This window comes from Coenobita brevimanus, chromosome 80 (assembly GCF_032717465.1).
Source record: "Coenobita brevimanus isolate Jiangsu-jjx chromosome 80, ASM3271746v2, whole genome shotgun sequence".
Lineage (NCBI taxonomy): Eukaryota > Metazoa > Arthropoda > Malacostraca > Decapoda > Coenobitidae > Coenobita > Coenobita brevimanus.
The window spans coordinates 24,411,644-24,434,221 of NC_137033.1; the positions used below are offsets into that span (position 1 = coordinate 24,411,644).

General features: G+C 44.0%; 1 protein-coding gene across 1 annotated transcript in view; it reads left to right on the top strand.

Annotated features, from left to right (window-relative positions):
* LOC145409303 (uncharacterized) overlaps nt 1–22,578 on the top strand; it is a 232,271-nt gene that overhangs the window by 179,753 nt on the left and 29,940 nt on the right. Inside the window, exon 4 of the mRNA XM_080279780.1 lies at nt 703–782. Coding sequence (XP_080135906.1) covers nt 703–782 — 80 coding nt within the window. The remainder of the gene's footprint in view (nt 1–702; nt 783–22,578) is intronic.

The window sequence follows — 22,578 nt, forward strand, 5'->3', positions numbered from 1 at the left end:
AAAAGTTACTGGATGACAGTATTGTGATACCACCTCTAATGTATGGAAGTGAGGATTGGACCTTGTTGGTCACCTCTAATGTATGGAAGTGAGGCTTGGACCTTGTTGGAGGGACACAGGTCAAGAGTGAGAGCGGTGGAAATGTGTTATTTGAGAGGAGCATTTGAAGTCACATGGAGAGACAAACTGACAAATGAGAAAGTGAAGGAGTGTTGTGGTATGGATGTGGACGTTGATGTGATAGGAAGCGTTAGAAGAAACACATTGACGTGGTTGGCCATGTGGAACAGATGGAGAGCGAGAGATTGACGAGGAGAGTGTATGTGAGTGCGGTGGAGGAGCGGGAGAGGGAGAGAGAAGCCAAAGATGAGATGGAGGGATGGAGTGGAGAGGTATATGAGATAGGTGGGTGTGAGCTGGGAGCTTGACTGAGATATGGCTGGGGACAGAGCGACATGGAGGTGATTTGTTTGTAACCACCCCTTACGGGATTAAGGAGCGTGGCAATGGACAGATAAATAGTGTCTCCTTTTGTGCAGAGCTTTTTTCCACTATACTTTTTGGCACTATATTAACTGCTTGAAAAGATTGGCCACTGTACATGAGCCCATATTTTATGTTAGACAAAAAAATCATCCTCTAGGCTAATTTTGATTGAGAATCTTACTCAGCGTTTGAAGTAATTTCTCATGTCTTCAACAGGTGGTCAGATTAGTTTTGATGTGTTTCCCAAGGGATGGGACAAGACTTACTGCTTACGATTTATTGAAAAGGACTATAAGGTAAGTCAGAAAGGAGGTATTGTAGTATGTGCTAATTACAGCAAGTCTTTATTAAGCATTTTCTTTTCATTTTTTGTTTTGCTTTGTTAACTTTTCATTACATAGTACCATTTCAGTTTCCTTTAAAATTCATATGCCTGTTTTCTCCAATTTACAGTATAAGTACCAGTTGTATAGAAATTTTTTTTCATATTTTAGAATACATCCCTTACTGACAGTGAGGACTGGATTCAGCATTCATGTACATTACTGTATTCAGTTACATGTAAATATACTGCTTCTGTATGATTTTTTTTTTTTTTTTTTTTTAGATGAGTACATTTACCTTAGGGAACACCTCTAGCAGTGAAGAGCTTAGCAGTAATCTTCAGTAGCTTCTTCATGGCAATAGATTTCCACCCAAAGCTACTTAAGAACTTTAATGGCAGTAGTGGTAGTGATGGTGGTGGTGGTATTAACTGCAGTAGTAGTAGTTCTGTTGTAGTACAGTGAGTCCTTGGTTATCATCCATATGTGGTTTGTGATAATGGAATTCCACAATAATGAATGCATAGAACCTGTGGGAGTAGACTTTAGCACTAGTAGAGCAGGGCGATACTTACAAGGTCAGTGGAAAGCCGATGACATGGAGAGGTGGAGCTCCTGTTTCTTCAGCCCTCGGGACTAGTTCCAGACCATCCCCCTTTGCTGAACTTTTTCAGTGTTTCCGTAACACAGAGAATAGGTCAGCATACTCTCCAGTACAAGTTTCTCTAACTGTCAACAACAAACTACATGCACATTACACACTACACTTCCTTTTCAAAATTCAACCAAAATGGTGTCATTTAACCAAGCCTCAGAGTCCCCAAGGGGGGAGGGGACCATAAATGCCCCCACCATCTTCCCACAACCCAACAAGATGCCTGGAACCACTGTCTGACTTACTTCTTCATTTCTGCGACATTTACAGCCTTTCCTCTAACTTTCTTTGTTGAGCACCACCTCTTCTCCTTTAAACTTCACCGTCTCTTTCTAACTGAGACTCAGCTGTCTGAGGCAACTGATAGCAAACCCTTCTCTGTATCCTCCTATTTTCTCTATACTCACTTCAAAGCCAAAGGTGGCTGTTGTTTATATGTATGCAATGACCTATCTCTTGTGTTCCTTAATTCCTCTGAATTCTCTACTCTCTGGCTTCAGCTTACCTGTTGTTCTATGACTGAATATATTTGTACTGTGTACTTATCCCCTAATTCTACTGACAATGAAAAATTCTTTTACTGTCTTACATTTGCAATGGAACACATCCTATCCATCTCCTTTCTCTGAAATCTCCATTCTAGGAGAGTTCAGTGTTCACTACCACCTTCGGTTTCCTCTTCATTCACTGTTCTTCTTGGTGAACAATCCTACATTTTTCCTATCCTTAATAACCCAGAGCAACTTGTCCAGCACCCTACCCATATCCCTGTCTGCCTTGGAGAGAGTTCCAACATACTTGACCTCTTCTTTATAAGTAATCGTTCTGCTTATGCTGTAAATCTTTCCTCTTTGTTGGGCTCCTCTGTTCAAAATCTTGTCACCTTACTCTGTCCTGTTGCTCTAATATGGCCTGTGGACTCTCCAAAGAAACGTCGTCTGTGGCACTTTGGAGCTGCTGATTGGGAGGCCTTCAGGCTGTGTTTTTTTCATTTTCCCTGGAATGATTATTGCTTCCATGGCCAAGAGCCATTTGAGTGTGCCATGCACATTATAGAGGTTATTCTCTTGGGCATGGAAGTATACATTCCCTTCTCATATCCACATACTAATGCATAAAAAACCTTGGTTTAATCACACTTATTCTAATGCTGTCCGCAACAAGAAGGCTTGCAAAAGGTACCGGAGTCTACCCACCCTTGAATCTCACCTTTGTTATATTTCTGCCTGGAATCATGCTGAGTCTGTTCTTTGCTTTGCAAAAAATAATTTCATCCATACTAAATGCTCTTTGAGAGAGGTGAAGTCAGTGAATGTACAGTACAGCGAGGTTGGATGGTGAGGAATTGGAAAATGTGAGTACATTTAAGTACTTGGATAGTGTGATGAGTAAGGATGGAGGTTTGGAGGGTGAAGTGCTTGAAAGGGTACAGCAGGGAAGAAAGGTTGCTGGTTCCTTGAAAGCAGTGATAAGAAACAGGGAAGTGAGCATGGAAGTGAAAAAGTTACTACATGACAGTATTGTGATACCAACTCTTAACATATGGAAGTGAAGCTTGGACGTTGCTGGAAGGACACAAGTAAAGAGTGAGAGCAGTGGAAATGAGTTATTTAAGAGGAGCCTGTGGAGTCACATGGAGAGACAGGTTGACAAATGAGGATATAAAGGAGCGTTGTGGTGTTGATGTGGATGTGATAGGAAGCGTTAGGAGGAATACACTGAGGTGGTTTGGCCATGTGGAGAGGATGGAGGGTGAAAGACTGACAAAGAGAGTGTATGTGAGTGAGGTGGAGGGGGGAAGAGGGAGGGGGAGGCAAGGATGAGATGGAGGGATAGAGTGGAGAAGTATATAAGAGAGGGGGGTGTGAGTTGGGAGCGGGGCAGTGAAGTGGCAGGGGACAGGGCGACGTGGAGGCAATTTGTTTGTGGCTACCCCGAATGGGATTGAGGCATCTGGCAATAGATAGATAGATAGACTAAATGCTCTGAACTCTCCAACTCAAATTCTTCCCCGCTCTTTCTGGCACTTTGCCAAAAACTTTTCTGACAACTTTACCACATCATCCTTCCCTCCTCTTTTCCACTGATGGCTCTTTTGCTATTTCTTCTACTGATAGAGCAGAAATCCTCACTCAGACATTCTCCTCCAGTTCCACCTTAGACGATTGTGGTACTGTTCCTTCGTCACTTCCCCCCTCTGACTTCCTCATGGCTGACATTGAAACTTCATCAATTGATGTATTTTCTGCCATCACTGGCCTCAATACTGACGAGGCATGTGGGCCTGATTGGGTCCCTCTGTTGTCCTCATGAACTGTGCATCTGTGCTTACACCCTGCCTAGGTAAACTCTTTCATCTTTGTCTGTCAACTTGCTCCTTTCCTTCTTGGTGGAAGTTTGCTCTCATTCAGCCTGTCCCAAAGAAGGGTGACAATTCCCAGCCCTCTAACTATCACCTAGTTGCTTTAACATCCTGTATTTCAACATTTTTCAAGTCTGTTCTTAACAAAAAAAATTTTAAAGCATTTTTCCTATCACAATCTTCTTTCTGATCATCAGTATGGGTTCTGCCAGGGATGCTCTATTGGTGATCTTCTCACCTACCTTTCAAACTCCTGGTCATCCTTCTTTTAGGATTTTGGCAAAAGCTTTGCTAATGCACTTGAGATCTCAAACACTTTCGATCTTTAATTTTCAAACAACAGTACCCTTTTATGGTTTCTATCCTTCTATCTGTGTCTTCATCTCTAGCTTCCTTTCTGGTTGTTCTATTGCTGCTGTTGTAGACAGCCACCGTTCGTCTCCTAGAGCTGTCAATAGTGGTGTTCCTCAGGGCTCTGTCTATCACCAGCTTTCTTCCTTTTATTCATCAGTTACCTTCTGAGCTGAACATCTAACCCTATCCATTCAATTGCTGATGACTCCACCTTTCGCCTTTCCATTCACTTCCCGCAGCATCCATCTCAACAGTTGCATCAGCAGACAAGGGATGAGGCTATGGCACTCCTAATGTCAGACTTGGCTCATATCTCTGATTGGGGTAAAAATAACCTTGTTTTTCATGCATCAAAAACTCTGTTCTTACATCTGTCAACCCAACAAAATCTTCCACAGGAGTACCCTCTAATTTTTTTACAATATCCAGCTAATCCTGCATCATCTTTAAACACACTAGGGGTTTCATTCTCTCAAGATTTTTTTTTTTTTTTTTTTTTTTTTTTTTTTTTTAACGTGTCTGACTCTGGGCAAAGGCTTCAGGGCCTATTTCTTGGAGGCAGTGACCTATTCCAAGGCCCAGTAGTCTTCCTACACCTCCACATGTCACCACTTCGGCGCTAACACCCACCATCCATAATGAATACATGCTAGGGCTGTCCCATACAGGACTGGTGTATTGGTATTAGCGGAAGAATTTTTGCGACATGTCGGCGGGTCATCTGGTAGATCAGAAAAGTCTGCTTTTAGGAAATTCAAATCCTTAAACTGTTCCCTGCCCCAGCCGGGATTCGATCCTGGGTCCATTAGGACTGCAGGCCGCTTCTCTACTGATTCAGCCACCTCTCTTGTAAAATCTGCATCCAAGAGATTGGGTGTGCTAAGCCGACTCTGTACCTTCTTTGCCTCTGCAAAGTTGTTGACTTTATACACAAGTTTTATTTGTCTCTGTGTAGAGTACAACTCTTATGTGTGGGGAGGCTCCTTATACAGAGCTCTTCTCAGCAGGGTGGAGTTGAAGGCTTTTCATCTCATTAACTCTCCTCCTCTTACTGGCTCCCTTCAACCTCTGTTGAAGATGCACTGTTGCATCTTTATCACTTTTCTATCACTGCTTCAGTGGTCACTACTCCTCTGAACTGCCTGCTTGCATCCCTCCACCACTACGGCAGGCATGTAGCACCCATCTAGCAACAAACTCTCAGTCCTTTTCTGTCCAACTCTCTAGTGCAAGAGTTACCCGTTACTCCCAGTCCTTCATGTATGCAACAGGTCAACTCTAGAATTGTCTCCCTCTGTCTGTTTTTCCTACAATCTCCAGTCTTTCAAATGCAGTGTGCCCAGGCATCTCGAAATAAATGGATCTTTTGGCTCTGTTATTTTTTTTTTTTTTTTTTTTTTTTTTTTTTTTTTTTTTCTCAGAGTGAGCAATTTGCAGGCCCCTGACCTTTGGTTCCATCTTCATTGCAATAAAAAAAAAGGGGGGGAGGGGCACCCTGAGCTCATATCCCAATTTTCCCCTTTTCGTCAATTGAGACCCACTATTAAATACATTACATGATGTTATGGTAAGTACCAGAAACACACATAGACATGGTTGAGAAAGTGATGACAAGAACACATTTTATCAGACTATCAGTCTATAGCCAGAAACCTTAATCCAGTAAGGGGTGGCCACACACAGATCACCTCCATGTCACCCTGTCCCTTGCCATTTTGCTGCCCTTCCCTAATCTCACACCACTCCCTCTAATGTATCTCTTCAGTCCATCCCACCATCTCATCCTTGATCTCCCCCTCCCTCTCCCATCCTCCACCTCACTTACATACACTCTCCGCATTAGTCTCTCACTCTCCATCCTCTCATCATAGCCAAACTGTCTCAGTGTATTTTCCCTAATGCTTTCTATCACATCCACATCCATACCACAGTGCTCCTTCACTTCCTCATTTGTCAGTCTATGTAACTCTACCTACTCCTCTCAGATATCTCATTTCCATTGCTCTCACTCTTGACTAGTGTCCCTCCAACAAGGTCTAGGCTTTGCTTCCATAAGTTAGAGTTGGTAATACTATCATGCAGCAACTTTTTTACTTCCATTCTCAATTCTCAATTTCTTACCACTGCTTTCAAAGAACCAACAATCTTTCTTCCCTGTTCTACACTTTCAAGCACTTCATCCTTTAAACTTCCATCCTTGCTCATCACACTACTCAGGTACAGCAATCCCTCATTTATCCGGACATAATAGAGCCAAAGGCACGTCCGGGTAATGGCAACATCTGGATAATGAACACTATTCCCCTACCCTACCCAGACCCTACCTATACCCACCTCCAACTTATACCTAACCTATTTGTCCAGTACCTATGCTTAATTTGGCAGTGTTTTCTGGTCATTCAGGCATATTTAGACATCAGAACACACATATATCCAAAGTAATGGTAAACATCAAGAAAACCATGCAGAAAAAACACTGAAAACCAATACACTACTGTATATACAGTACCCCTCCTTATTTTGGCAGTGTTTTGAGGTCATTCTACCTTATTTTGACATCAAAGCATACATAGAACTATTTCCAAAATAATTTGCAACACCAAGAAAATCATGAAAAAAACAAAAAACAAAAACAAAAACAACAACATTGAAAACCAAAAGACACCCTACCTAAACACTACTGAATGTACAGTACCCCTTCTTATTTTGGCAGTGTCTTCTGGCCATTCTGCCATATTTTGACATCAAAACATACCTAGGATTATCCAAAATAATTTTCAACACCAAGAAAACCATGGAAAGAAAAAAAAAAAAATATCAGAACAAAAAACACCCTACCTAAACACTATTTACAGTACCCCTCCTATTTTTGGCACTGTTTTGAGGTCATTCTGCCATATTGTGAGAGCAAAACATACATAGGATTATCCTAAATAAATTTTAACACCAAGGAAACTACGAAAGAAACCTAAAGTTACCTGCCGAAAAACATTCGATTGGGGCACTTACCACCCACTGCACTGCAGACAGGCTTCTTAACCCGCACACCTCCAGCAGGCGTAGAGTTGTCCCATGTGGTCCAGTGGCAAACATTTGCACCTAGCAAAATTCCAATAACTCCTCCTCCACATCCTCCTGAAACTGCTGGAGCTGGGCGATGAGCAGTGATGTACAGTGCAGTGATAGTGGCCAGCCTACCTCAGGAGACTCTGAAGACAGGCGCAAACTTATGTCCAGCGGTGACTTAACAGCCATCGACGTGCTCGGGTATGTGTCCGAAGGTGAAGGCAGGAGACAAGGTGGTGGTGGTGGTGGTGGTGGTGGTGGTGGTGGTGGTGATGGTGATGGTGAGAATGGGCTGGCACTCATGGAGGTTGTAGGCTTCAAGGAGGAGTCGATCCTGGTCTGACAGTAGGACGGATTATTCTGCCGGAGGATGACGACATCCCGGACTTCCCATAGCGCCATCAGCTGGCAGAGCAGCACCAACTCCCTGTCACAATGCAGGTGCTCAGCATACTCCAGCACCCCCTGCAGGTAACCACGGAGGACACTGAGACAAGGGATTGAAGGAGTTGCGGAGGGCTGCAAGTCAGGGTCCTCATTCTCGTCCTCATCGGTCCTACTGTCCTCTTCCGTGCCCACAGAGGCAGTAGCAATGATCTCCTCATCAGACATGGTCTGATAACTAGGATCACCGCCATCATCGTCTAGCCAATCCCTCACATCATCAACGTCCACCTGCTCTCCTGCTGGTCGAAGGTGACTGGAAATCATCCATGTCAAACACCTCAGAATCAAACCCCTCGGATTCGATTCCCTGCAGGAGGCAAGACCAACCACTTTCGAGGGTTTTCAAGGAGACTTCCTTCTATTCTTTCGCCCAGTTGAACGCTGCAGACTTCAGGTTGTAACGCTGAAGATTCTGCAAGGTCTGCTCCCCACGTGTGTCCTCCACCGCATCCTCGTCCTCCAGCACATCATCACCTCGTTCAGGAACCTCCGGTGGTACAGTCTCTTCACAGCCACGATCACACCCTGGTCCATTGGTTGAATCAGAGCATTCATATTAAGTGGCAGAAACATGCACCTAATCCGCCTGTCAAAAGCAACCAAATCCTTCTCAGACAGATGCTTGGGGGCATTGTCCAGGAGCAGGAGTGCCTTCACCTGGTCGCAAGTGATACCAAGGACCTCCATTTGATAATGGATAACCTCCTTGAAGAAATGTCTGTGGAACCAATCTCTGAAGATCTTACCGGTAAACCAGGCCTTCACAGAATGGTACCACACAACAGGCAGGCCATCCATCAACCCACGGAGACAGTGTAGTTGTTCTGCACGTCCAACAACAATGAGTTTGAGGCATTGCATCCCATTAGCTTTGACACAGCACAAAACAGAGACACGTTGTTTGGACAACTTCCAACCGAGCACAGTCTTCTCCCTTTCTGCAGCCAGGGTGTTGGTGGGCAAGGAGCAGTAGAACAGACAAGTTTCCTCAGCATTATAGACTTGACCAAGGGCAAGCCCTTGTCCTTGATCAGGTGTTGCACTTTCTGGCGAAATGGGTCTACTTCCTTCGCTGCCGCATCTACAGCCTCATCATATGCCTTACGGCCAGTGAGTCCATGGCGAAGCTGGAAGCGAAAGAGCCATCCCTTGGATGCCTTGAAGTCGTGCCTTTGTGCAGGCTTGCACACTTCTCAACAGCAGCCTTCACCTCAGCCCCATGCACTAGCACACTGGCACCACGTTGCTGATGAAACCACATCAATGTCAACCGGTTGATAATGGCATGCTGGGCGTGGGTCATTACTTTCCTGTCGCCGTGACGTGTGCTTTTGGCGAAGTCCTCTCTGTACTGCTTAAGCTTGTCGCATGACTTCTTGATATCAAGCAGTGTTGAACAGGCTAGATCATATTCATGAAGTATTCGTCCTGTGGTCCAGCCTGCGTCAACCTTGTCCAATATCTCACATTTCTTCTCCAGGGTCAAAACCTTCCTCTTCAGCTTCTCAGGTGGTGGTGGGGCCATCACCACACACACAAGAATACAGCAGAGCAGGGCCACAACCTGAAGAAGGTAGGGAACCACCACAAACTCAGCCCCATTCACAGCCAATGTTGCAAGTGCTGCCACTCATTAGGGACAGAAAGGCGGGAACTGAGATGCAGGCTTGTGTTCACCAGGAAGCAGTACAGCGCTGCCATATCGTGGTTGCTTTTGAGCACAGAGGAATCAGAACGGGGCAGACTGACAGCTGCATATAAGGTTCACTTCCCAATACCCAGACAAGGGTTAGTACGTGACGACAACAGTGGATGACCAGTAAATCACAGCCCCAGGCAGTGTATGACTAATGCGGCCTGCCAGGCGACTCTGCCCATTCAGTAGGGAAGCAAATAGGCGCGCATGATAGGTGGTTTTGCACTAATCCCGGAGGTCGGGGGACTCACGCCATTCAGTGTTGAGGCCGACGGGTAGTTTTATCGTACATTTACTCGTCGCTTGTGGTCTGTGTTACACGCATGGTGCCCACCTGTACCCCTCAGCCAGGAACAATTTTCACCTCGTCCTTTCAGAAATAACCATAGGATTTTCTTGAAAATATACTCAGTACATAGAAAATTACATAGGTTATCCTTATCTAACCTAACCAAACCTAACTTGTCCCATTAGGGCTGCTTGGCTAATGTGGCTGACTTTGGTATTGAAACGAATACCCATACCGAATGGAAATGTATTGTACAGTACTGTACTGTACATACACACATACAGTACTGTACTGTGTGCAGTACTATCTTATGCATTGTTACAGAAGTTACTGTACAGATATTGTAATCATATTGTTGGAAGGACTCTCTCTCTCTCTCTCTCTCTCTCTCTCTCTCTCTCTCTATTTGTATGTGTGTGTGTGTGTGTGTGTGTATTTACCTATTTGTATTTACCTATTTGTAGTATACAGGATTTGAGCAAAGCTCGTGTTATCCTGTCTCCATATCCACGTTCATCTAGTCTACTTTTACACACATGATTGTTTTTTGCCTGCACCACCTCTTCATCAAGTCGTTCCAAATATTTATGTATTTACCTAATATACCTAATTGTGATATACACGAAATGTGCTATGCTCATGGGTTCCCGTCACTGTTTCTCAGTAAGTCAAATTTAGTTTTAAACTCGTTTAAGTTTTTAGAGTGGACAATCTGTTTGTCCAGGCTATTCCACAGGCCTATACTTCTATAAGAAAAGCTATATTTCTTGATATCCTTCAAGCAGCTTGACTTCTTCAATTTCATTCCGTGTCCTCTTGTTGCTCTCTTATCCCATATGAACAGATCTTCTCTGTCAAATTTATCTACTCCTATCATGGTCCTGAACACTGCAATCATGTCTCCCCTCTTTCTGCTTTCCTCTAAGGAAGGCAGATCCAGCTTTTCCAGCCTCTCTCTGTATGACAGATCTGCCAGACTGGGGACCATCTTGGTTGCTGTTCTTTGTATTCTCTCAATCTTGTTTATATCTTTCTTTTTGTGTGGAGACCACACTACCACTGCATATTCTAACCTGGGGCGGATCATGACCATTATCAATTTTTTCATCATCTCCTCATCCATATAATGAAATGCTACTCTTACGTTAATCAAGAGTTTTCACGTCTCTCTAACTATCTTGTTAATATGTTTTTCAGGTGACAAACTAGCCTGGACTAGCACTCCCAAATCTTTCTCTTCTCTCGTTTTTGTGATTAATTCATTACCCAACAAATAATTCAGTGATGGCCTTTTGGTACTTTTACCCATTTTCAATATTTTACATTTCTTTACGTAAAATTTCATTTCCCACATCCAGGTCCAATCATGTATCCTATCCAGATCCTCTTGCAGCATTTTACAATCCTCCTCAACCTCTACCTTCCTCAAGATCTTTACATCATCAGCAAACAGACTTGCATAACTGTTCACTCCATCTACTATATCATTTACATAAATCAGGAACATTACTGGCGCCAACACTGAGCCTTGAGGGACTCCACTTGTTACATCCCTCCATCCAGACATCCTATCCTTTATTACTGTCCTCATTTGTGTCTCTCTCAAAAAGTCTTTCATCCATTCTAGGAGTTTCCCCTTCAGTCCTCCTATGTACTCGTACTCTAGTTTCCACATTAGTCTCATATGAAGTACCTTATCGAAGGCCATCTCTAAGTACACACAATCCATCCAACCATCTCTCTTCTGTACCACATCAATCGCTCTTGAGTAAAAGCTCAACAAGTTGGAAGCACATGACCTTCCATTTCTGAATCCAAACTGACATTTAGCCAAAATATTTATCTCTTCTAGATATTTTATCCATCTGTCTTTCAGGATTCTCTCACACAGTTTTGTGACCATGTTGGTTAGAGACACTGGTCTATAATTCAGGGGTTCTTCCCTGTTTCCTCCCTTATAAATTGGTACTACATTTGCCCTCTTCCATTCTTGTGGCACTTTCCCCTCTTCCAGAGAACACACAATTAAACTGTGAATTCTATCCACCAGTTGTTCTCTGCATTCCTTCAGTACCCAAACAGAAATTCCATCAGGTCCTAGGGCTTTCCTTACATCTTGAGTTTCCAGTATTTTATACACTTCCTGTACCTCCACTTTTATATCTTTTATCACCGGTACATTTCTAATCACTCCCTCCCCTTCCACAAACTGCTTTTCGTTAGTGAAAACCGATTGGAAACATTTGTTCATTATTTCAGCTTGCACTGCTGCATCTTTATAGACCTCTCCTTCTACTTTCAGTTTGGTGATTCCTTCCTTTTGTTTCAGTTTGCCATCAACAAATCTGTAAAACAGTTTGGGTTCATCCTTGCAGTTGTCTATTATACCTTTTTCAAAATTCCTTTCTTCTTCTCTACGTATTCTTGTGTATTCATTTCTAGTTCTTTTATATTCTTCCTTTGTTCTCTTGTTACCTCTCTTTCTCCAGTTGTTCCACGCCTTATCTCTCTCTTTTTTTGCTATCATACACCTTCTATTAAACCACTCCTTTTTCCTGTTTTCTTTCCCCCTTACTCATGGTACAAGTTTTTCCACTCCCAAATTATAGAGGTCTAGAAAGATATCCCACTTCCTCTGTATCCCTCTCGTTTCTCTGAATTTCCTCCAATCCGCATTTTCGAAAATTTTTCTCAATCTTGTAAAATTTGCTTTCCCAAAGTTGTATCTTCCCTGCCTGTAAAGCCCGTCTCTTGGCTCGACGTTCCCTATTATCATCTGGAACTCAGTGACCACATGATCACTTTTTCCTATTGGACAGAAATATTTCAATGATTCTATTACCTCGGGTTCATTGGTAAACAGTAAGTCTAACCTTGCTGGTGTGTCCTCACCTCGGAACCGTGTCTCTTCTTTGACCCATTGCGTCATCCCATTATTCATTATTATAATTAATAATATAGTGCCCCATGAATCTTCACTGCCTCCTGCGTCCCATTCCTCCCAGTTCACCTCTTTACAGTTAAAGTCACCCACCAAAATTATATTGTTGCTTTTCTCAATTATTTTGTGTAAATAACTAGCCATATCTGACAACATCTCCTGGTATTCGTCATCATTCCATGCTCTTGTCTTAGGGGGAACATACACTACCGCCGTATCTCTCTTAACATTCTCTCCAGTTTCTAATTTCATATACAGTAGAAGTCTGATTTTTCGGCATCTATGGGACCAGGCTAGTGCCGAAAAATCAAAATTGCCGAATTATCAAAAACCCTACCCACTCAATACCTCTTATGTTTCGGTGAACACTATCATCACTACTCATATCATTACAAATGTGTTTGGAGAGAGTACTGTATACTGTTTGATACTGTACAATACTGTAATGAATACAGTACTATACATGAATATGAAAAATAAAGAAATTAGTGAATATACCATATATAAATGTAATGGAACAGTAGGCCTACAAGTTCACAAGCACTTACCTAAACTTATAGTAGGTTCCTTATTTACATATGTACAATAGAAGGGGTTGATTGGAGTCTGCTACTGCTGGAAGAAGTCCCCAGCAGTAGAGGGTCCTCATGGAGAATTTCAAGACTGACGAAAAAAATCGGAAAATCTGCCGAACTATCAGAGATTTTCGTAAATGGGACTATTTCTCAAAACTGCCGAAATGTCAGATTTGCCGGGGAATTGGATGCCGAAGAATTGGACTTTTACTGTATATCACTTCAGCCCTGTCTTCTCCCATTTCCACGGTATCTACCTTTATGTTGTTTCTTCAGTGCTATCATCACTCCTCCTCCTGTTTTTTCTTTTCTGTCTCTTCTCCACAGTTTGTATTTACCATCTCCCAAATGAACATCAATATCTTCTCTTAAGTTGGTCTCTACAAAGCACATGACATCAGGTTCATGTTCCCTCAAGAAATCATTAATTTCAAGCCTTGCCGATATTAAACCATCAACATTAGCGTATACCACCTTCAAATTATTTTTGATGTTTTTTATACCCTCTTTTCTCCTTCTCTCCGTTGGTACCACTTCCTCAGTTTCTGATCTTTCATAGCCATCCCCCTTAGTTTCCTTCACTTCTATTTCCTCACATACCACTTCCTTACTTTCATATCCATCACTCTCCAAAAAAAAAGTTTTACATTCTTCCTCTGTCCTCTCATCATTTTTTTCCTTGTTCCTTCAATGATTTTAAAACTTCTCTTTCTTCTTCATTCAAATCTTTTCTTATTATAATATTTTCCATCCCTGCCTCTTTGCTTAGTTTCCAGGTCACTTTAACCCATACACTGCGGGCTTGTTTACCAATGACTTGCGTGTCCCGCGGGGTTATTTGGACTCTGACAGACTCATTTTCGTTTTCGTTTTCGTTTTTAAAGGCTCCAACATGCTTGCATGTGTCGGCCTTGGTCACCTAATGGCGGCTGTCCATGCTGCACGATCCATTGCAGCCTCCCTGTTCAGTCCCTTAACCCTAAGGTCACACTTAATGACCTCGTCCCATGTCTTTCTCGGTCTACCCCTCATAACCCCACCCCCAATATTAACACTTCTCACTTTCCTCACCCAACTATCATTCCCCATCCTCTCCACATGTCCAAACCACCTCAATCTACCTCTCCTCATCACAACACCAATACTGTACACTCCAGTCCCATCCTACCTCTCAACTCTTCCATTGTAAACCCAGCCCCTCCAGGCCTTGGACGCAGGGACGCACTGCACATCCACCTAATCATTGTCATTTCTGTACGTCTGAGCCGGCGAATGTCTTCCTCCTTCACTGCCCAGGTCTCACTGCCATACAGCATTACACTCCTAACACACGCTGCATACAAAGACCCCTTAGCACGTAGGGAGAGCCCCCTCAATGTCAGGAGAGGCAAGAGCTCCCTGAACTTCTTCCAACCACTTCTCACCCTAGCCCCAGAGCTAGCTCCAGCCCCACCTCCAGCACACAACATGTCTCCTAAATAACAAAACTCTTCCACACACTCAAGAGATTCACCAGCAAGTTCAATTCTTTCACGTCTGACAATCTCCACCTGCTCACCCCGGCACGCCGTACACATAAAATCAGCATTATCTCACAGTCTACCTCTGATACCACTACATCTCTTATGCACCCATTTATCACACACACCGCACAAGATGGAATTATTTCCCACGCCCTTGTGGCAAACTGCACATGGCCACTCTCCCTCGTCTTTGACAGTACCGCCACCAACCCTAGATATCATCACTTTTGTTTTATCTGCATTTACCCTTAAACCCTTTTGCCCCATACCATCTCTCCACTTCCTAAACCTTTCATCCGCCTCCCTTTCATTCTCTGCAATCAACACCAAATCATCAGCATACAACAACTCCCACGGGAGTCCGTTTCTAAAGTCACGTGAAAGGGCTTCAAGTACCATGATAAACAACATGGGACTCAAGACTGACCCCTGATGCACACCAACATTCACGGAAAACTCATCACTCTAATCTCCATTCACTCTCACCTGGGTGTGAGCACCCACATACATGGCCATAACCACCCTAACCAGCCACTCCTCCAAGCCAAGCTTTCTCATTGCCCACTTCACCACCTCTCTAGGGACTCTGTCAAAGGCCTTTTCCAAATCAACAAAAACAAAATAAAGATCCCTTCTCCTACCAATATATTTTTCCTGAAGCTGTCGAACAATGAATATGGCATCAGTGGTCCCCCTACCTGGCATAAACCCAAACTGCATCTCATCAATATTCACTCTTTCTCTAATCATACCTTCTAAAACTCTCTCCATTACCTTCATTATCTGATCTAAAAGCTTTATACCTCTATAATTCCCTCTTTCCAGGGCATCACCCTTCCCTTTATACACATTTACAATTACACTCTTCAGCCAATCATCTGGGACAACACACTCATAAATAATCCTATTTATCAGGTCAGTGACTAAACTCACCCCTACATTGCCTGAGGCCTTCAACATTTCGGCAGTCAACCCAGACACACCTGCTGCCTTCCCCACCCTCATCCTGCCTATTGCCTCACTCACAGTAGCAGTATCAATCAAAGGCCAAGGGCCAGACACTGGATCTGCTGGCTCCAAACCTTCCCTGTCCCAGTCAAACTCCTCATTCAACAACCGGTTATAATGCTCTCTCCATGCATCTTTAATATCCTCACTGTTCACCACTACCCTTCCTTCATCATTCTTCACACACTGCTCACCTATGATATCCCGATTATCCCTCTTCACCTGACCTGCCACCCTAAATATATTTTTCCTTTCCCCATGATTTAGGTTATCAAGTAATTGTCTCTGTGACTCAGACTTTGCCCTGTATACCTCTCTCCTAGCCCTACGCTTGGCAGCCAAATATTCCTCTTTGCTACCACCCTTCTTCCATTCCCGGAAAAGCCTTCTTTTCTCCTTAATTGCAGCTTCTACACCCTCATCCCACCACCAAGTTACTTTATGTCTTGGTGGTCCTCTTGTCCAGCCGCATGTTACATCAGTAACTCTCAAGAAATTGTTCTTGAGGGCTCTGTACTGTTCATTAACGCCTCTGTCTACAGCTCCCTGTTCAGCCACCACTCTCCTCAACTCGCTATAGAAGGCATCCCTTACTACTTGGTTTTTCAGCTTCCATATTTTCCTCCTAGGTACATAAGTCCTCTTTTTCATCATTTGTTCTTTAAGCACCATATCACAAATCAATAGTTTGTGCTGCTGCACACACTCCTCACTTCCTATAACTTTAACATCCCTCACTAACCTCCTATCGGCCCTCCTAACCAGAAAATAATCTATCTGACTGCTATTTCCCCCAGACTCATACGTAATTAACATACTGTCTCTTTTCCTAAAATATGTGTTGCACACAATCATGTCCGTTGCCTCCCCAGACTCGAGTATCCTTTCCCCTTCTGCATTCCTTAGACCATATGCACATCCCCCATGCACTCCTTCATAACCTTGGGCTGCTTCACCTACATGACCATTTAAGTCCCCTCCCAAAATCACTATCTCATCATCCCGCATACCACCCACTACACGTATTAAATCATCCCAAAATCTATCTTTCTCTGATTCATCCAATCCTGCCTGTGGAGCATATGCCGATATAATCACAGCTATCTTTCTTCCCAACAGAATTTTCACAACCAATATCCTATCGCTTACTCTCAAAACATTCATAACATATTCCACCCATTTCTCCGCAACCATCACACCAACACCTCCATATCCGTCTGTCCTCCCCTGCCAAAACAACTTATAGCAACAGTCCTTCCCAACAATCTCTCTGGCTGATCCACCCCTGTACCGGACTTCCTGCAAACACGCCACGTCCACCCACCTCCTACTGAATGCCTCAACGACTTCCCCTGCTCTTCCCCTCAAACTTCCCACATTCCATGAACCCACCCTCATCCCCATGGGTGATTTACTGTCCTCAGGCTTGCTTTGAAACCTTTTTTGTTTTGTCATCTTCAGTATTAATAAATGGGGACAGACACAGCACAGGTCCCACTCACCGCACAATCCCAGGTCCAGGCAATGGATCTGGGACCCCTAGCCCACCAGCTTACCAGTGGCTGTGGTAGTGGCCTCGGGGCACCCTGCCAGGACAGCTGCAGGGACACCCTCCAAGCGCGTCTTGGCACTGCAACTATCCCGCCATTATACACCCACTGATAGGGCAGCCTCCTGGGACGCTACTCCCAGGTTCGGGCCCCTCTCTATTGGGCGGAAGCGGCAGCCTGGGAACCGCAATGCCCTGTACCCTCTAGCACAGGCCCGAGCCCCATCTCGCCCTGGACCCATGATCTATGCCGGCGGAACCCCCGCCACGCCTCCCCCCAGAAGTCCGCCACTAGGTAGCGGGGGCAAAGTTTTCTGGCCGCATGCCCTTGCTGGCGCCAACCCCTGTAACGTAGTGGGATACGTTGTGTGAAATGTAAAGTGCATGTGGTGTAGTGCATAGATAGTTAGAGGAAATGTTTGGGAGAGTATGCTGATCTACTCTCCATGTTACTGTCACACTGAAAAGGTCAGCAAAGGGGGATGGTTAGATAGCTAGTGAAACAGGAGCTCCAGCTCTCCCTATCACCAGCATTCCCATTCCCCTCGGGAGTACTACCCTGTTCGGCCCGTGCTACGGCCTCCTCCTAACTCAAAAAATATTTGCCAAAAATCAGTTATTAGTCCTAGAATATTAAAATTACATATGCTTATGGCACATACCTTCAGCTTTCTCCTGGAATGATTGTTGAGCCTTCGTCGGTTACCGTAGGACTTGTGGAGACCTCGGAAGTAGGGTAACGAAGTCTCCACTTTACACTTCCCGACAACCCGTAATATGATTACCACAGCCAGATACAAACACTATAAACACTATTCTACAATTTTCAAGTAGTTTGAGATCCATACTAAAAAAAAAAAACACTGTGAAAGCAATGGAAATTACGAGCGCGTCTGATCGTCGCACTTGCGCTAGTTCGCTCTAGGCACTCTGTCATTTATTATTCATAAAACCCCTCACACTTTATATTTCTATTACTATATCACACTTATATATATCTGGAGTCTTTCTCCATAAGTTTCCTTCAGTCGTATTAGTTTATTGTCACTGAAGTCATTCAATTTTTCATTCAGTAAAATACGTAGAGAGCCACGGATTCACTTTCACTGTTATAACATAAATTATTTGTACTCATATTCTTATATTACTAATTACTTACATTACTATTTACATTTTCTATTCTATTTTCAATATTTACCCTGCTATTTTACTTACACTATGTTATTCACTGTCACTTTCAGTAAGATAAAACTATAATACACTGTTCAATCATATGAACTGAACATCCATTGCTTTCACCAGCTATTTACACATTATTTACACATTATTTCCAAATAATTCTGCTTCCACACTTGCACTGTTAGAACTGCTTCTGGCTGTGGTAATCGAAGAAGCAGGTAACACAGAGGGGAACCTGGCACTCAGCGCACTGCCAAGAGGTGCGTTTATGCTCAGGTGTGCGGCGTGTGGTATGTGCACATACCTGACACCTGCGAATCGCAGCCTTCCTTTTCCCTGTGGCAGGCATTAGCTCAAGTCTGTGCCGATTCATAAACGCCGTCTGCTCAAGTCGGTCGGGAAGTGTTACTGGATGGCGCCTTGGAGTTGCTGCTTGCACCCTACCATATCTTTCCAGCAGCTGCTGGACACAAGTCCTGGCGAACAACCTCAGGGAGAAGGATTTGGGTGGCTTGACCTTCATCTTGTAAAGGGTGAAGGCATTCAGCATCGTCATATCTATGAGATGCAGAAAAACTTTCCTGTACCACCTAGTATTCTTCCTGAGGCAGTCGATCTCACCAATCATCATGTTGGACTTGTCCACCAGCCGCATGTTGATATTATAGTCCAACACAGCATCAGGTTTCATCACAGGTTCGCCTGTCCTACGGTCGACCTTCCCACTGTCTCTCATTTCCCCCTTATGTACGGTGGTGAGCATGTGCACGACTCTCTTGTCATGCCACCGTATTGCCAGCATCTTCTCACACTTGCGTAGGTGCACGTCTCCTCGCTGCGAGGTTCCCGCCTCTGGGAATTTGGGGAAGTTGGCACGATTACTTTTCACAGTGCCACAGGAGCCAATGCCGTGCTCAGAAAGGTATTTGGCAAGTTTCGATGCTGTATAGTAGTTGTCTGTATACAGCACATGATTCCCACCAAAATACTTTTCTAGAAGCACTTTCACTACACAGCCTGAGAAGCCAAGGGGGTGTGTTTTATCGAGATCGACAGTGCTGGCTGAATATATGACGAAGTCAAGGATGTACCCCGTCTTACAGTCGCACAGTACAAAGAACTTAATTTCAAAGCGATAGCGTTTGCTTGGAATGTACTGAACAAACCGAAGACGTCCTCTGAACAAAACCAAGGATTCATCAACGACCACCTTCTGAAAGGGGTGGAAGAATGACATGAACTTATCCTTCATTCTGCTCAGAATCTCCCGGATCTTCCAGAGTGGGTCGGTTTGGGAAGGTACATCGTTGTCGGCAAAGTGCAGGTTTCCCATGATGTTCCAGAAGCGATCTCTGGCCATGTACTTATTGAAGGTGGGTGAGGGTAGTAAGGGGTCCATGGACCAGTATTCTTCCAACTCATGCTTCTTGGAGTGTGGCATGAGAAGCATGAGGGCAAAGAACACATACAGCTCCTGCACTCCCAGCATGGACCACTGTTGCATCTTGGCTGCACCTGTACCACTTGCAGCACGTTGTGATTCATACCTGTTGGTCTCATCACATATGTGCTGCATGACTTCGTCATCTAGGAAGGCCAAAAGGTAGTCGACATACTCAGCATTTTCGTCCATAGTGAAGGCAGGCTGAACTCCTGAGGAGCTCTCATCAAAAACAAGATTTTCGGGGACAAAATCTGACCCTTCCGTCCACGCGAAGGCGTCCAGGATTCCCTGTCGTGGCGGTGTAGGGCGGGTGGTGGTGGAGGTTGGCTGTGAGGGAGGTTTATCTCTGTCAAGGTCACTTTCACTGACCCTACGTTGCCGTACAGGACTAGCAGCCCTTACCCTGCTAGCTACACTACTTTTCACTCTCCTAGATTTACCTCTACCTCTATGGCCTGCCTTCACTGTTGATGCTGGTGGTGACTCCGACGATGAAGACTCCGGAGATAACTCAGCCGACGATGATGACGAGATGAGTAAAGCGGGGCTTGGGGAACGGGGAGGTGAATGCACTCGTGACTCATGGCGGGCTGGGTCACATGGGGGCATTGTTCTGGGGCTAACACGCCGCCTTTTCACTCCCTTCCCAAATTCTTGTCCTTCCTGCACTAAAGGCTCCTTTCCCTTGGAGCTAGACACTGATTCACTTATTGAAGCACTCGTTGTTGCTGTTTCTGGCACGATAACCTCACCCGGCTCATCACACGATTCACCCGAATCGTCATAGTCACTGTCCATCATTATCATGGACAATTCTGCCAGTTCACGTGCCACTGCAGAGTCACTAAGGCCTTTCCTGCTTGCCTCACCACTTTTCTTAGGAGTAGAGGTCACGGGGCCCTTTGCAATGGGCGCAGAAGCAGCAGGAATGGCGGGGCGCGAGTGCGACATGGTTTCTCTACAGCGGAGGACAAGGAACTAAATGCCGCGGCTTATCTGAGAAGGCAAGGGTTGACAATGACACTTTAGGCTGACTGCTGCTAACTTACAGGCTAATATTTTGTAGGTAGAAAATCTCGACAATAAATAAAGAAATAGGTAGTTCCAGGTGAATGTAAATGTCAGTTAGGATTCTCCCTTCCTTTCTGATATATATTTTTATTACAGACATTGATTACAAGGCATAAATCAAAGGGGAAATTACCGTGATAATGTAGCGAATGAATGCACGTGAGGTTTTGTCAGGTGATAATTAGCCAATTTCTGGTGTATAACACTATCACTTACCTGTTTTTTTTTTTGGTATATATTATTTGGTATAAGTATAGGGCATAGGGCTTATTTCAATGGATGAAATCTGTGGAAAAATCAGGGGGAAATTTCCGTAGCGCAGTGCGGCGTGGGAGGTGAGAGGAGAGGGTAATGGAGGGCAGGTAGGGAGGGGAGTCACGAAGGGGGTAAAATCACTAAAATGTCAACAATGGATGGGAGTACAGATGAGATTTGGAGTGCTGACTAGTGTTGGACATTGGCAGTACTGATAGATGATACAAGCCACCACTTGAGAGCCCGGGATAATTCAAAATAACACAGAATCACAAAAGTGACGCCCCGCGGTATGATCCATTGTGGCCGAGCGTCATGAAAGTGACGCCCCGCGGTTAAGGGGTTAAGTATATCATTTACTGCACTTTCTGATGACAGCTTGACTCTCATTGGTCTTGTTTCCCTTTTCTTATAAGGCCCTATCCTCCTTACATCCTCAGTTTCTTTTTCCCACTTGTCTCCTTTGAGATCAATCTAGCCTAATATTCTTCTCACCAGGTTCGTGTCTCTCGAGTCTCACAGATCTGACCTTTTCTTCCTCCTCCTTGTTTCCAAATATTACCACACATCTGTTCCTTTCTGCAGTTTCTCTCACTATTTTCTCTTTTTTCATCGGTATTTTCACTACATTTTCTTCCATTTTTTTCTCGTTCATTTCCCTTTCTTCCTGAATGATTTCCCTTAAGCTGACCACTTCTTTCAGTTCTTCTTTTACATGTGCCCATTTTGCCTTATGCTCTTCTAAAACACTACTCACCTTCTCCATTTTACTACTACTCTCTTCTAGTTTTCTCCTCAATTCGATATTTTCAGCTTCAAATTCCTGATCTCCTCGTTCGCCGTCTCATTGGACTGGATCAGACTCTGTATAGTAATCTCGGTATTTTCAGACATGTCCTTTAACACTAAATTCTCCACTTTCTTTTCAAGTTCACTAATCCTCATAATCAATGGTTTAACCAAATCCATGACATTAGTATTACTATGAAATCCTGGAAATTCGATTCCCTAAATGTTTACATTATCAGCCATGTTTGAGATTGGTTACAGTACCAAAAACAGCTGTTACCGAAAATACTACAAACATTCATGTATACACTCTGCCAATAAATATTTACATTTTTGGTAGTCTATATTAACTTACAGTATTATAAACTTAAATCAAGACCATAGGAGACAGGACAAACATAATTCCTGAAAACTACTTAAGATTTGCATCGGTGGCTGGGAGCAGTCGAGTTACATCCTTTAGCTCTGGCTGACACTGTGTGTGTGTGTGTGTGTGTGTGTGTGTGTATTTACTTAGTTGTGATATACAGGAAATGAGCTACGCTCATGAGTCCAGTCTCTTTTTC